The following is a 16,773-nucleotide window of genomic DNA, read 5'->3' as shown; positions in this document are numbered from 1 at the left end:
TTGATCTTCAGGTTTTGTTTAAAGTGCCAAGAAAGTTGACATGTGTAATACGTTATCACAAACTGTCATTTTATACAGTTCTTCATCTATAGATGTAAGTAAAAAATCAGTTTAAAGCAGTGATGCTCAACCAGGAGTGATTTTTGCCTCCAAAGAGACATTTGGCAAAATCTAGAGATACTCTTGGTTGTCACAGCAGGGTGCAGGGGGATGCCAACAGCATCTGGTAGATAAAGGACAAAGAATGGTAAATATCCCACAGTGCCCGAGACAATCCCCACCACAAAGAATTATAAGATGTCCAGAATGTCAAGGTTGAGAAACTCTGGCTTAAAGTTACCATGGGAAAAGTACTCAGTGTCCTGATTGTTCTGTTGAAAGCAAAAGGGAAAGAAAATATTCTGCATGCATTCCCATAGTGAAGTTTTCTTCCCATTTCCTTAGAAAAAGTAATCCAGAACAGCGAATAAGATAAATAGCTCATTTGTGTCTTACCAAGGAGACAGTGGTTTATGAGATGAAAATGTAAGACATTTATTAGAGATCATTAGAGTTCTAGAACCATCTTAGAAATCTATCTTCAAGTTCTTGGGAATTTTTTTGCTTATATTTATATTCTTCCCATTAATTTGGTGATTTTTTTTTCAGGTTTGAGTGCACCCTACTTTTAAGTATTCATTGCTAATATAATTAGTCAATATACAATACACAAACTCATTTCAGCACGATCAGCCTACACGACACATCCTGGTCATGTTAAGTAAAGCCCAGAATTTAGCAGCACACCTATTTCATAGAAATCCCTTTTAAGTAGTAATTTATGTCATTATGACTATGACAGATGGGTTTTTAGACATTTAGAAATTAAAATTTTAGAATTTAAATTCACACTGGTCACCTGAAATCCAAAAGCATAGTATAGCACTAAGTTTAGATCATACCAGTTCATAATTCAACAGTTCAAAAATCTGACAGTGAAAGAAGTTTTTAAATTGGGACTCCATTTGACGGTCAAAGTGCGCCCCCTACGGAATGGTAGAAAATAACTTTATTCGGTTTCAATCCACACCCATCACTACCGGCATCTCTTTCCAGCTCATCAGAAAAGCTGACTGTAAATCCTATTTTGTTCCTTCCACATTAAAGAGATTCCCCTGAGAAACTGTGCCCAGAAAATCTCTACACGATATTAGCAGTATGAAAATGACGACACTGCTTATTCTCAACCTTAACAACCGAGCTGCGTGTAACCCGGGGCTCTGATGCCACCTAATCTCGCTTTGAATACTGATGAGTGCCGCTCTATCAGGGAAGGCCGGCGAGAGACCTGTCGGAGAGTGGTCACACTCGATCCTGGAAGCTGAAGTTTTCAAAAGCGATGGTAAATTGCCACCTGGCAAAAACTATCTGGATTTAATTAAAGGAGGAACTCAGAGTCTATCAGAAAGAAGAGTTCCTTCCCTTTCAGCTTCGCACTCGCGATCCAGAACTCTGCAGCCCGTAAATACCCCCTCGGTTTGCAAGTGCCGCAGGACAGCTCTCGCCGAAGCTCCCCTGTGCAGATCCACGGATCGCCTGCCAGCCCCGCCGAGCGCTGGAGTGCGGTGTGTGATCGTGGAGGTGCGGGTGCACGAGCGCCGAGCGCCTTCGCCTCCATCCCGGCCCCGGGCGCCCGCTCCTTACCTGGGCTCCCACGAGGAGACAGCTGCAGAGTACCACCCAAGCCCAGATATGCTGCGACACCCCCGCCCCGGCCATGCTCGGACCAGAACGAGAAGCAGGAGCCTCTTCTCGAGCCCGCGAGCGGCTGTCAGAGTCGTCAACTTTGCCAGCGCCGGCCAAACTTGCGGCCAGAAGCGAGGCGCAGCCGGGCCACTGGCCGGGGCTCAGCGGCCGAAAACAACCTGCGCGTCTCGAAGCCCGTGTCCCGCCGCCCGGAGGCTGGGGGCCGGTCCGGTCTTCCAGGAAGAACCACTGGCGCCCCGGGCTCGTCTCACCGCCCCGCGCCACCTGCAGCCGGGAGGGGGCCGCGGGAAGGGGGCGGACTCTGAGCCCTGAACTCCGGGCGCGCCCCTCGCTGCTGCAGGGGCACCTGGAGGCGGTCGCGCTCCTCCTCCAAGTCACAGGTCCCGCAGCCCAGGGGCCCGAGGGCCACCGTCCGCAGACCCTGCTGTCGCCGCCGCCAACTCCACGGGCTCTGCTCCCTCCGCTCCGTCCGTGTTCCAGCGCAGACTCCAGGGGCGCCCAGGGCCTGGGGGAGTAGCCCAGAAGTCCCTTCCTGCCCACACGCGCGCAGACGGTCAGCCGGGGGAACACCGGACGGTGAGGGAAGGGCTTGATACCCGCGCTGTGAGCCGGCCCCGTCCGCAGCCGGCCCTCTCCGCAGCTGGTCCAAATTCTCCTTTTTATTTTCTTGTAATCACAGAGAGTGAGACTGAGTGTGTGTGTGTGTGTGTGTGTCCTATTTCACAGTGCATCTACCTGTCATATAGATCATGTATCTAGGATGTGATCTATATACACACATATTTATAGGTCTGGCCATCTCCAATTACAAATGAAAAACGAGATTTTGAGGATAAAGGGACCTCATCCTGGGAAAATCACATCTCAAGGAAATTGGTCGTCTCTGGCGGAATTGTTTTGTTTTGTTTTGTTTTTTTGCGGTTGTCTATTTGTTTGCCAGGTGGTTTTCACGGGGCCACTTTGTGGCATGCTGACCTGCCCCAGAGCCAGCTCGGCTACTAAACTGAGCTGTACTGAATCAATTAATGACTGTCCCAGAATATGTGTGATTTTGTGTAAATTCTTGAAAACTGTCTTAAACGTTAACTGTGGTTTTTGCTTAAACGATGTGCTCCAATTTGAGGCTTTCGTGAATATTTCTAGATTAAATCCACTGTAGCCTTGATGAAGCATTTCCCACGTTCTTGCCCTCATCGGTGTTGTTTTTCAGAATCTTGGCAAAGGGGCCACCACGTTATTGTCTGAGTTTTAATTCTTAGTGTATGAACAAGGTTGACTGTTTTATGTATTTCCTGGCCATTTGTGGCCCTTCTTTATAAAATCTCCTGCTCTTGCTGCCTGAGGAAAGAAGTAAATTGCATGTGCTTTGAAGCCAGATGACCTGGGTTCAGACTCCTGCTCTGGGAGGGTCTCCACTCTCCCTGTCTTAGCTCTGGATGCTCTAACAAGATACCATAGAATGGATGGATTATAAGCAACAGAAACTAATTTCTCAGTCTGGGAAGTCCACCACCAAGGCACCTGGTGGATTTGCTGTCTTCTGGCTGTAATCTCACCTGGCAGAAGGGGTGAGGGACTCTGAGGGATCTCTTAGAAGGTCATAAAACCCCTTCACCAGGGCTCCACCTTCACGGCCAAATCACCTCCCAAAGGCCCTCCCTGGTAATACTATCTATCACCTGAGAATTAGGACCTCAACATAGGACTGCACACGTCCAGTCCATTTTACACACTCAAAAGTTTGTTGCAAACATCAAATGAGTTAACAAAGCTTCAAGCAGGGAAAATGCCTAACACATGTTAGCTATTATGATTAATATTAGTTGACAGGATGGTTTTCTATGAAAGAGCAAAGGATGATTTAATGTTTCCTGTATAGAAAAGCACTGTATGCATTTAGAATGTTAAATTGCTTCTAACATAAATATGGAAGTGTTTTTCCTACTGCCTACTGTATTCTCAGTCTAATTTATAATGTCTTAATCAGTGAGAAGTTTGTTTTTTAAAGATTTAGTTATTTATTTGAAAGGCAGAGTTACAGAGAGGCAGAATCAGAGAGAGAGAGAGAGAGAGAGATCTTCCATCCGCTGGTTCACTCCCCAAATGGCCAAAATGGCTGGAGCTGCGCCGATCCGAAGCCAGGAGCCAGGAGTTTCTTCTGGGTCTCCCAGGTGGGTTCAGGGGCCCAAGGATTTGGGCCATCTTCTACTGCTTTCCCAGGCCATATCAGAGAGCTAGGTTGGAAGTGGAGCAGCCAGGACTCAAACTGGTGCCCATATGGGATGCCAGCACTGTAGGCAGCAGCTTTACCCACTACATCATAGTGCTGGTCCTGAGGTTTTTGTTTTCTAATACATGTATCTATATCAATCTTGCTTGAGTACAGTGGGACTGCAGATTAAGTTACTGCTTAGGATGCCCACATTCTGCTGGTTCAGATCTTGGCTCCTCCACTTCCTGTCCAGCTTCCTGCTAATACACACCCCAGGAGGCAGCAGATAATGGCCCCAAGACTTGGGTTCCTGCCAGCCATATGGGAAAATGGAATGGAGTTCTGGGCTCTTGGATTCTACGTGTCCCACGCAAAACTGTTGAAGGCATTTGGTGAGTGAATCAACAGATGATCACTCTCTCTCTCTCTCTCTCTCTCTATGTGTGTGTGTGTGTGTCTTTCCTCTCTCTGCCACTTTGCCTTTCAAATGAATAAATCTTTTTAAAAATAAAACAAATGTATCAATCTTCTCTGTTATCTTAGCTTTTATACCATACTAAAATTTAGAGTATCTTGGGGCCGGCACTGTGGCGTAATGGGTAAAGCTGCCTCCTACAGTGCCAGCATCCTACATAGGCACCAGTTCAAGTCCTGGCTGCTCCACTTCCGATCCAGCTGTCTGCTATGACCTGAGAAGGCAGTAGAAGATGGCCTAGGTCCTCAGGTTCCCTGAAGCTTCTGGCTTCAGATCAGACCAGCTCTAGCCATTGTAGCCATTTAAGGAGTGGTCATTTAGGGAGTGGACCAGCATGTAGAAGACCTCTCGCTCACTTGCACTCTCTTTCTCTCTCTCCCCCCATCTGCCTCTGCCTCTCTGTAACTCTGCCTTTCCAATAAATAAGTAAATCTTAGAAAGAAAGGAAGAAAGGGAGGGAGGGAGGGAGGGAGGGAGGGAGGAAGAAAGAAAAGAAAAGAAAAGAAAAGAAAAGAAAAGAAAAGAAAAGAAAAGAAAATGAGGTTTCACCTCACCACAGTTAGAATGGCTCTCATACAAAAACCACAGAAATCTGAACATAAACCTACCATATGACCCAGCCATCCCACTCCTGGGAATTTACCCAAAAATAAATCAGCTATCAAAGAGTTATCTGTACCCCCATGTTTATTAGAGCTCAGTTCACAATAGCTAAGATATGGAATCAACACAGATGTCCATCAATTAAAAACTGGATAAAGAAATTATGGTATATATACACTATGGAATACTACACAGTGGTTAAAAATGAAATCTTGTCGCTTGCAACATAATTGATACAACTGGAAACCATTATACTTAGTGAAATAAACAGGAGAAAGTGGTTTTTTTTTTGTTGTTCATACTATTTGTTGAACTTTTTACTTAGTGTAGGGTTAATCTTATGAGTATAAAGTTAACTGAAAATAGATCTTTGTAAAAAATAAGAATCGCAATAGGAGAGGGAGAACAAAGAGAGGTGGGAGTATGGGTGAGAGAGAGGGTTGAATGGGAAGTATCCCTATGATCCTGAACCTGTGTATAGGAAATTGGTATATCTTAAATAAAATTTAAAGAAAAAAGAAAGAAACTGGTAGCTTTCACCTCTTGCATCTAGAACTTACTTTGGTCATTTAGCCAATATACTATGAGAAGTCCAAGAAGCCATTGGGAAGCACAACAGAGACAATGGAAGATCTCAGCTCTCTAGCCCAACTATACTACAGGCAACAGCCAGTGCCAACCCATCAACCATCTAATCAAGCCAGGTTGGAAATAGATCCTCTAGCCCAGCTGATGTCAAGTGAAGCATCAGCCAAATTACAGATTTCTGAGCTAAATAAATAGCTGCATTTATTTTTAGCATTAAGTTTTAGAGTAGCATATTGCACAGTCATAATAACTGAAGACTATCTCCACCATCAAGCTGCATCATTGGGAAGTTGAGAAATAAAAATTTTGTGTAGGAAAATGTATTCAAATGTTTTTGTAGGGAAACTTGTTCTGCTTGCTCTCATAACACAAATGCATGAAGAGAAACCAGGAAGCCATGTAAGAGGATGACTTGTAACAGTATGTGCAACATACCAGGATCTCTGTTGGGCAGGCACCAGAGCTTCTGGTGTGCTCACAAGAGGGAGCCTAGGAAGTGGTGGAAATCCTCCTAACCCTGTGTGAGTAAAAGAATAATTCCAGAGGGAGTATCCAAACTGTGAAGAATGGCTGTGCGTGAGTCAATGGACACTGAAGAGCACATGTGAGACAGGGAGGAGAAGATGTACACAGGGAGGAAGACCTATGGAAGCCTGGTGGATTCTGGAATATCACCTGTGCAGAGGGGGAGAAAGGGCAACTGCAAGTGCACAAAACTATAAATGATTTCCTCATAGGATTCATACACACACATCCAATATATCCGAGCATGGCATAATTCTGTAGTACACCCCTTTCAGATGTCTGAAGTACACTTATTGAAGGAGCATAATGTTAATAAACTTGGCCCACTGATTCTCATGTCTTGTATCTAGTTGGTTTATGTTCAGATACGATGAGATCACTGCTTGCCAAATACATATTGATATACACAATGAAATTTGTTTTTATTTTGTCCACAAACAAAACTTTTATGCTTAAAAGAAAATTTCAAAACACAAAAATTCATCTGGTGAAGTTCTTGTGTACACAGCAAATATCTTTTGATTAAAAAAATCAATTAGTTGAATATAATACATATAAATCATATTTCTGATAAGATATAAATAGGCTTTAGAAATTATTCTTAGCAATTGTATATTGAATGACTACTGACCTAATGTGCAAAACTCTCGTATAAAATTGAGCTATTATCTGATTTACCATATCCAAAATACTTTTCCCTATGTTTCAGTATTTTCAAATTAATAAATGTTATAAACCACATCAATAGAATAAAGAATGAAAATCATATGATCACCTTAATAGATACAGAGAAAGCATTTGGTAAGATTCAACACCACTTCATGAGAAAAACCCTCCACAAATTAGGTACAGAAGGAACATTCCTCAAAATTATAAAAGTTATATATCACAAACCAACAAGCCAATATCATACTGAATGGAGAAAATTTAAAAATTTCTCCTCAGATCTGGAACATAACAAGGATGTCCACTTTCACCACTCTTATTCAATATGGTACTGGAAGTTTCAGCAAGAGCATTTAGGGAAAAGAAAGAAATAAAAGTCATTGAAATTGGAAAAGAGGAAGTGAAGTTATTCATGTTTGCAGATGATATGATGTTGTACATGGAAAAACCAAAACACTCCATCAAAAAGCTGTCAGCATTGATAAACCAATTCAGTAAAGTTGCAGATTACAAAATAAACATACAAAGATACATTTTTGTGTGCTAATGATGAACTCACAGAAAAAGAAATCAAGAAATAAAAAATTCCATTCAAAATAGTCACCAAAAAAATAAAATATTTAGGGATAAAGTTACCAAGAAGTGAAAGATCTCTACAATGAAATTATCAAACATTGATGAAAGAAATCATCAAGGATATACAAAAAAAGGAAAAGTATTCCTTGCTCATGGATCAAAAGAATTAATATCATTAAAATATCTATACTATCTAAAGTAATTTACAGATTTAATGTATTCTTTATCTAAATACCAATGTCATTTTTTACAGAGTTAGAGAAAACAATCCTAAAATTCATATGGAATCACAAATGACCCCAAGTAGCCAAAGTGATCCTGAGCAAGAAAACCAAACTAGAGGCATCACAATAACTGATTTTAAAGTATACTACAAAGCTATAAAACTTGGTACTGGCATAAAAACCAATGAGAAATCAATCCATGTACATATGGCCAATTGATTTTTGACAAAAGTGCTCAGACCATACAGTGGAATAAGGATAATCTCTTCAGCAAATGATGCTGGCAAAACTGGGTGTATATATGTAGAAGAATGAAATTAGATCCATAATTCTCATTATATACAAAAATAAAATCAAGATATATGAAAGACCTAAATTAAAGACTGGAGGCTATGAAATTGATGGAAAAAAATGTAGGGGAAACACTCCAAGAAATTCGTATAAGGGACAACTTCTTGGACAAGACCCCCAAAGCACAGGCAATAAAAGCAAAATTAAACAAGTGGGACTAAATCAAACTCAGAAGCTTTTGCACAGCAAAACAAATCATCAATTGAGTATAGAGACATCCAACAGAATGGGAACATATTTGCAAACCATTTATCTGACAAAGGATTAATCAGCGACTTAAACTTCAACAACAGAGGGCGGATCAAGATGGCAGATAGTGAGGGCGCACACCGATAGTCCGGGAAAAGATAATTTAATAAAAGTGGAGTTACTGTAGCCTCAGGAAAAGACTCAAGAAAAAAGCTGCAGAGGAAACGCTTCCGGATCTAGTGGATGTGACACAGAAGACCTACGGGGAGCCCACCACGTGGAAGCCCAGCTGCGGGAGCCAAGCCACAAAATCTCACCAGTGCGGGAACAGGAGGTAAGACAAAAACCTCAGAAACCCGAGACACTGGCAGGGAAAGGCAGAACAAGGCCTGAGGCCCCACTGGGCAAAGTTCACCAGGCTGACTGGAGGAGAGAAAAAAAAAAACGAATAAATAAGGGGAACCGGCATGGACACTAGCCTCTCTCTCCACTCACCTTACAAAGCTGAGCAAGACAAAGAGCAGGTGCCATTTTATATATGTAAAGCGGCAACCGCGAGTAGCCAAGCAGAAAAACTTGACTCTGGTCAGGAGAAATAACAGGAGGTTAGAATCTAGTGAAAGTAGGTGGTGCTAACGATCTGAGACTGTGAAAATCCAAGGTGGGGGGAGCGAACTCACCAAGTACACAAACTCGGTAACCTTGGGACTGTAGAGAAATTTGAGAACACATTGAGGGCTGCATAAACTCTTTGTGTGGTCCCAGGGGTAGATTAAACGAATACCCACAGAGGCCAGATTTCAACTACCCTAAATTCCACACAACTGTGCAGAATTACTTCCCAACTGAGTCAAAAAAAAAAAAAAAAAAGAAGAAGAAGAAGAAGAAGAAGAAAAAGAAAAAGAAAAAAAAAAGGAGAGAGCAAGCAAGGGAGAGAACAATCTGGGTGAGTCATCTTTGGCACACCTTAAACCTGAAGAATCAAACAGAGCTATTTGGCCACACCCATCACAGCCTCTAAGGATCCATCAGAGCAGACAGTCCACATAATCTAGAGGCATAGTATAACGAGAAAAAAACACCACAGCAAAAAAAAAAAAAACATAAATTATCTCCAATATGCCAAACAACAAACGCAAAAACCGAGGTAACAAGAACAAGGAAGACACTATGACACCCCCAAATGACCAAGACACCCCAATTCAAGATTATGAAGATGAAGAGATAGAGGAAATGCAAGAAGCAGATCTCAAAAAGTTGATAAGAACATTAAGAAGTTCTCAAAAACAAATTTTTGAACCACAGAAATCCTTAATGGACAAGATAGAAAATCTCTCGCGCAAAAATGAAATATTAAGGAGGAGTCAAAATGAAATGAAGCAACTAGTAGAACATGAAACTGTGATAATGATGACAAACCATAATGAAATGAAGAACTCAATAGATCAAATGACAAACACATTAGAGAGCCTTAAAAACAGAATGGGTGAAGCAGAGAGAGAATATTGGACTTAGAAGACAGAGAACAGGAAAGGAAACAGGCAAAAAAAGAAAAGAAGAGGAAGTCAGAAATCTAAAAAATATTGTCGGGAATCTACAGGATACTATTAAAAAACCTAACATTCGGGTTCAAGGAGTTCCTGAAGGCATGGTGAGGGAGAAAGGATTAGAAGGCCTTTTTAGTGAGATACTAGCAGAAAATTCCCCAGGTGTGGAGAAGGAGAGACATCCTAGTACAGGAAGCTCATAGAACCCCTAATAAACATGACCAAAAGAGATCCTCACCACGACATGTCGTAATTAAACTCACCACAGTGAAACATAAAGGAAAGATCCTAAAATGTGCAAGAGAGAAATGTCAGATTACTCTCAGAGGATCTCCAATTAGACACACAGCTGACTTCTCACCAGAAACCCTACAAGCTAGGAGGGAATGGCAAGATATAGCCGAGGTACTAAGAGAGAAAAACTGCCAGCCCAGAATATTATATCCTGCAAAGCTCTCATTTGTGAATGAAGGTGAAATAAAGACCTTTCACAGCAAACAGAAACTGAAAGAATTTGTCGCCACTCGTCCAGCCCTGCAAAAGATGCTTAAAGATGTGTTACACACAGAAACTAAAAAACACGGTCACCAATATGAAAGAAGATAAAGGAAGGAAACCTCACAGCAAAAGATCACAGAAATCTCAAAGCATATATTAGAAAATATCTTTGGCAAATGGCAGGGCAAAGTTACTCCTTCTCAATAGTCACATTGAATGTTAATGGCCTTAACTGTCCAGTTAAAAGACACCGATTGGCTGATTGGGTTAAGGAACAAAACCCATCTTTTTGCTGCTTACAAGAAACACATCTTTCCCACAATGATGCATACAGGCTGAAAGTGAAAGGCTGGAAAAAGATATACCATGCCAACAGAAATGAAAAAAGAGCGAGCGTAGCCATCTTAATATCGGACAACATAAACTTTACCACAAAAACTGTCAGGAGAGACAAAGAGGGGCACTATTTAATGATTAAGGGATCCATTCAACAGGAAGATATAACGATTATCAATATATATGCACCTAATTACAGGGCACCAGTTTATTTAAATACTTGTTAAGGGACTTAAAGGGAGACTTAGACCCCAACACAATAGTACTGGGGGACTACAATACTCAACTCTCAGAGATAGACAGATCAACAGGACAGAAGATCAACAAGGAGACAGTAGATTTAAACGACACTATAGGCCAAATGGATCTAACAGATATCTACAGAACATTTCATCCTACATCGGAGGACTTTACATTCTTCTCATCAGTACATGGAACCCTCTCTAGGATTGACCACATACTAGGCCATAAAGCAAGTCTCAGCAAATTCAAAAGAATTAGAATCATACCATGCAGCTTCTCAGACCACAAAGGAATGAAATTGGAAATTAGCAACTCGGGAATCCCTAGAGCATATGCAAAAACATGGAGATTGAACAACATGATCTTGAATGAACACTGGGTCATAGAAGAAATTAAAAGAGAAATCAAAAACTTTCTGGAAGTAAATGAGGATAACAGCACAACATACCAAAACCTATGGGATATAGCAAAAGCAGTGTTAAGAGGAAAGTTTATATCAATAGGTGCCTACATCAAGAAATTGGAAAGGCACCAAATAGATGAGCTTTCAAGTCATCTCAAGGATCTAGAAAATCTGCAGCAAACCAAACCCAAATCTAGTAGGAGAGGAGAAATAATTAAAATCAGAGTAGAAATCAAAAGGATTGAATCCAAAAAAAAAAAAAAACATTACAAAAAATCAGTCAAGTGAGGTGCTGGTTTTTTGAAAAAATAAACAAAATTGACACCCCATTGGACCAACTAACTAAAAAAAGAAAAGACCCAAATCAATAAAATCAGAGATGAAAAGGGAAACGTAACAACAGATGCCACAGAAATAAAAAGAATCATCAGAAATTACTACAAGGACTTGTATGCCAGCAAACAAGGAAATCTATCAGAAATGGACAGATTCCTGGACACAAACAACCTACCGAAATTGAGCCAGGAAGACAGGGAAAACCTAAACAGACCCATAACAGAGACAGAAATTGAAACAGTAATAAAGGCCCTCCCAACAAAGAAAATCCCAGGACCAGATGGATTCACCGCTGAATTCTACCAGACATTTAAAGAAGAACTAACTCCAATTCTTCTCAAACTATTCAGAACAATCGAAAAAGAGGGAATCCTCCCAAATTCTTTCTATGAAGCCACCATCACCTTAATTCCTAAGCCAGAAAAAGATGCAGCATTGAAAGAGAATTACAGACCAATATACTTGATGAACATAGACGCAAAAATACTCAATAAAATTCTGGCCAATAGAATGCAACAACACATCAGAAAGATCATCCACCCAGACCAAGTGGGATTTTTCCCTGGTATGCAGAGATGCTTCAATGTTCGCAAAACAATCAACGTGATACACCACATTAACAGACTGCAGAAGAAAAATCCTATGATTATCTCAATAGATGCAGAGAAAGCATTTGATAAAATACAACACCCTTTCATGATGAAAACTCTAAGCAAACTGGGTATGGAAGGAACATTCCTCAATACAATCAAAGCAATTTATGAAAAGCCCACGGCCAACATCCTATTGAATGGGGAAAAGTTGGAAGCATTTCTGCTGAGATCTGGTACCAGACAGGGATGCCCACTCTCACCACTGCTACTCAATATAGTTCTGGAAGTTTTAGCCAGAGCCATCAGGCAAGAAAAAGAAATTAAAGGGATACAAATTGGGAAGGAAGAACTCAAACTATCCCTCTTTGCAGATGATATGATTCTTTATTTAGGGGACCCAAAGAACTCTACTAAGAGACTGCTGGAACTCATAGAAGAGTTTGGCAAAGTAGCAGGATATAAAATCAATGCACAAAAATCAACAGCCTTTGTATACACAAACAATGCCATGGCTGAGGAAGAACTTCTAAGATCAATCCCATTCACAATAGCTACAAAAACAATCAAATACCTTGGAATAAACTTAACCAAGGACGTTAAAGATCTCTACGATGAAAGTTACAAAACCTTAAAGAAAGAAATAGAAGAGGATACCAAAAAATGGAGAAATCTTTCATGCTCATGGATTGGAAGAATCAATATCATCAAAATGTCTATTCTCCCAAAAGCAATTTATACATTCAATGCAATACCAATCAAGATACCGAGGACATTCTTCTCAGATCTGGAAAAAATGATGCTGAACTTCATATGGAGACACAAAAGACCTCGAATAGCCAAAGCAATCTTGTACTACAAAAGAAAGCTGGAGGCATCACTATACCAGATTTCAGGACATACTACAGGGCAATTGTTATCAAAACAGCATGGTACTGGTACAGAAACAGATGGATAGACCAATGGAACAGAATAGAAACACCAGAAATCAATCCAAACATCTACAGCCAACTTACATTTGATCAAGGATCCAAAACCAATTCCTGGAATAAGGATAGTCTATTCAATAAATGGTGCTGGGAAAATTGGATTTCCACATGCAGAAGCATGAAGCGAGACCCCTACCTTTCACCTTACAGAAAAATTCACTCAACATGGATTAAAGACTTAAATCAACGACCCGAAACCATCAAACTATTAGAGAGCATTGGAGAAACCCTGCAAGATATAGGTACAGTTTAAGACTTCTTGGAAAATACCCCAGAAGCACAGGCAGTCAAAGCCAAAATTAACATTTGGGATTGCATCAAATTGAGAAGTTTCTGTACTGCAAAAGAAACAGTCAGGAAAGTGAATAGGCAACCGACAGAATGGGAAAAAATGTTTGCAAACTATACTACAGATAAAGGGTTGATAACCAGAATCTACAAAGAAATCAAGAAAATCCACAACAACAAAACAAACAACCCACTTAAGAGATGGGCCAAGGACCTCAATAGACATTTTTCAAAAGAGGAAATCCAAATGGCCAACAGACACATGAATAATTGTTCAAGATCACTAGCAATCAGAGAAATGCAAATCAAAACCACAATGAGGTTTCACCTCACCCCAGTGAGAATGGCTCACATTCAGAAATCTACCAACAACAGATGCTAGAGAGGATGTGGGGAAAAAGGCACACTAACTCACTGTTGGTGAGAATGCAAACTGGTTAAACCACTATGGAAGTCAGTCTGGCGATTCCTCAGAAACCTGAATATAACCTTACCATACAACCCAGCCATCCCACTCTTTGGAATTCGCCCAAAGGAAATTAAATTGGGAAACAAAATAGCGGTCTGCACATTAATGTTTATTGCAGCTCAATTCACAATAGCTAAGACCTGGAACCAACCCAAATGTCTATCAACAGTAGACTGGATAAAGAAATTATGGGACATGTACTGTATAGAATACTATACAGCAGTCAAAAACAATGAAACACGGTCATTTGCAACAAGATGTAGGAACCTGGAAAACATCATGCTGAGTGAATTAAGCCAGTCCCAAAGAGACAAATATTATATGTTTTCCCTGATCGGCGACAACTGAGCACCAAAGGGGAAACCTGTTGAAGTGAAATGGACACTATAAGAAACAATGACCTGATCAGCTCTTGTCCTGACTGTTGATGTACAATGTAATACTTTAACCATTTTAGTATTTTGTTGTTGTTGTTGTTGTTGTTCTAGTACTAGTGGTTGAACTCTGTAATTAACACACAATTATTCTTAGGTGTTTAAATTTTAACTGAAGTGTTCCCTGTTAAATATAAGAGTAGGAAAAAGAGAGGGAGGAGATGTACAATTTGGGACATGCTCAATCGGACTTGCCCCAAATGGTGGAGTTAGAAATGTGCCAGGGCATTCCAATACAATCCCATCTAGGTCGCATGTACCAATGCCATCTCACCAAGTGATCAATTTCTGTTCACAATTGATGACTCTGATAGGTCTAAGAGTCAAAGGGATCACACAAACAAGACTAGTGTCTGCTAATACTAACTGATAGAATCAAAAAGGGAGAGAAAGATCCAACATGGGAAGCAGGATACACAGCAGACTCAGAGAATGGCAGATGTTCTAAATAGCACTCTGGCCTCAGAATCAGCTCTTAAGGCATTCAGATCTGGCTGAAGAGCCCATGATAGTGTTTTAGGCATGGAAAGCCAAGACACCATGGAAAAAAAAAAAAAAAACCTAAATGAAAGATCTCTGCAAGTGAGATCCCAGTGGAAAGAACGGGGCCATCAAAGAAAGAGGTACCTTTCTCTGAAGGGAGGAGAGAAATTCCACTTTGAATATGACCCTATCAGAATAAGATCAAAGTCGGAGAACCCTAAAAGCTTCCATAGCCTTGGCAACTCATGACTAGAGCCTAGGGAGATTACTGACGCCATAAACAAGGGTGTCAAATTGTTAAGTCAACAACAAGAGTCACTGTGTACTTACATCTCATGTGGGATCTGTCCTTAATGTGTTGTCTAATGTGAAGTGATGCTATAACTAGTACTAAAACAGTATTTTTACACTTTGTGTTTCTGTGTGGGTGCAAACTGATGAAATCTTTACTTAGTATATACTGAATCGATCTTCTGTATATAAAGATAATTGAAAATGAAAAAAAAAACAAACCTGGTGTTAAATTGGAAATGGCATAGAAAATTAATTAATTTAAAAAAAATATTATGTAGGATCTCTGTCTTTAATGTGCTGTACACTGTTATTTAATGCTATAACTAGTACTCCAACAGTATTTTTTCACTTTGTGTTGCTATGTGGGGCAAACTGTTGAAATCTTTACTTAATATATACTAAACTGATCTTCTGTATATAAAGAGAATTGAAAATGAATCTTGATGTGAATGTAAGGGGAAGAGGGAGCGGGAAAGGGGAGAGTTGCGGGTAGGAGGGAAGTTATGTGGGGGAGCCATTGTAATCCATAAGCTGTACTTTGGAAATTTATATTCATTAAATAAAAGTTTAAAAAAAAAACTCAACAACAAATCCAGTATAGAAATGGGCAAAGGATTGGCCAGTACTGTGGCTCACTTGGCTAATCCTCCACCTGCAGCACCGGCACCCCAGGTTCTAGTCCCAGTTGGGGTGCTGGGTACTAGTCCCAGTTGCTCCTCTTCCAGGCCAGCTCTCTGCTGTGGCCCAGAAGGCCAGTGGAGGATGGCCCAAGTGCTTGGGTCCCTGCACCCACATGGGAGATCGGGAGGAGGCACCCAGCTCCTGGCTTCGGATCGGCACAGCACCAGCCGTAGCAACCATTACGGGAGTGAACCAATGGAAGGAAGACCTTTCTCTCTGTCTCTCACTGTCTATAACTCTACCTGTCAAGTAAAACAAAAAAAATTAAAGTTTAAAAAAAAAGAAATGGGCAAAGGACTTCAATAGACAGTTCTCAAAAGAAGAAATACAATTGGCCAACAAATGTATGAATAAACGCTCAACATCACTAGCCATCAGGGAAATGCAAATCAAAACCACACTGAGATATTGCCTGACTCCTGTTGGAATGACTAAAATCCAAAACACAGAGAGTTGTGGACAAAGAGGAACACTCATACATAGTGGGAATGTGAATTAGTGCAGCCACTGTGGAAAAAGTGTGGAAATTTCTTTAAAAATTAGAAATAGACTTGGCATATGATCCAGCAATCCCACTACTGGGTATATACTCAAAAGACTTGAGCACGATGTATCAAAATGATACCAGCACCATCATTTTTATAACAGCACTGTTCAACATAGCCAAAATGTGGAACCAACCAAGGTGTCCACCAAGAACTGGATCGGAAGAGGAGTAGCTGGGACTCAAATCAGTACCTGTATGGGATTTCGACAGTGCAGGCAGCTTCACCTGCTATACCACAGCCCCAGCCTCCTTCACCCCCCAACCTTTTTTTTAAGAGCTGTGGTGCAGCAGGTTAAGTTGCTGCTTGAGACACCCACATTCATATCAGGGTGCAGGTTAGAGTTCCAGCTACTCCACTTCTGATCCAGCTTCTTTTTAATACACCTGGAAGAACAGCAAATGATGGTCCAAGTACTTGGGTCCTACCACCCATGTGGGAGACCTGAATGGAATTCTGCACTCCTAGCTTCATCCTGGTTG

At 40.9% G+C, this 16,773-nt stretch overlaps 1 protein-coding gene across 1 annotated transcript in view; it reads right to left on the bottom strand.

Moving 5' to 3' along the window:
- Positions 1-2,940, bottom strand: part of PTH2R (parathyroid hormone 2 receptor) — a 138,465-nt gene extending 135,525 nt beyond the window's left edge. The window contains exons 1-2 of the mRNA XM_062196966.1: positions 2,722-2,940; positions 1,477-2,412 (exon numbers count right to left, since the gene is read on the bottom strand). Of these exons, the coding sequence (XP_062052950.1) occupies positions 1,477-2,412; positions 2,722-2,940 (1,155 nt within the window). The remainder of the gene's footprint in view (positions 1-1,476; positions 2,413-2,721) is intronic.
- Between the last annotated feature and the right edge of the window lie 13,833 nt (positions 2,941-16,773).

This window comes from Lepus europaeus, chromosome 1 (genome assembly GCF_033115175.1).
Source record: "Lepus europaeus isolate LE1 chromosome 1, mLepTim1.pri, whole genome shotgun sequence".
NCBI lineage: Eukaryota > Metazoa > Chordata > Mammalia > Lagomorpha > Leporidae > Lepus > Lepus europaeus.
Note: the sequence above shows the minus strand (reverse complement) of the source record. Positions and strands in the feature narration are given on the sequence as shown.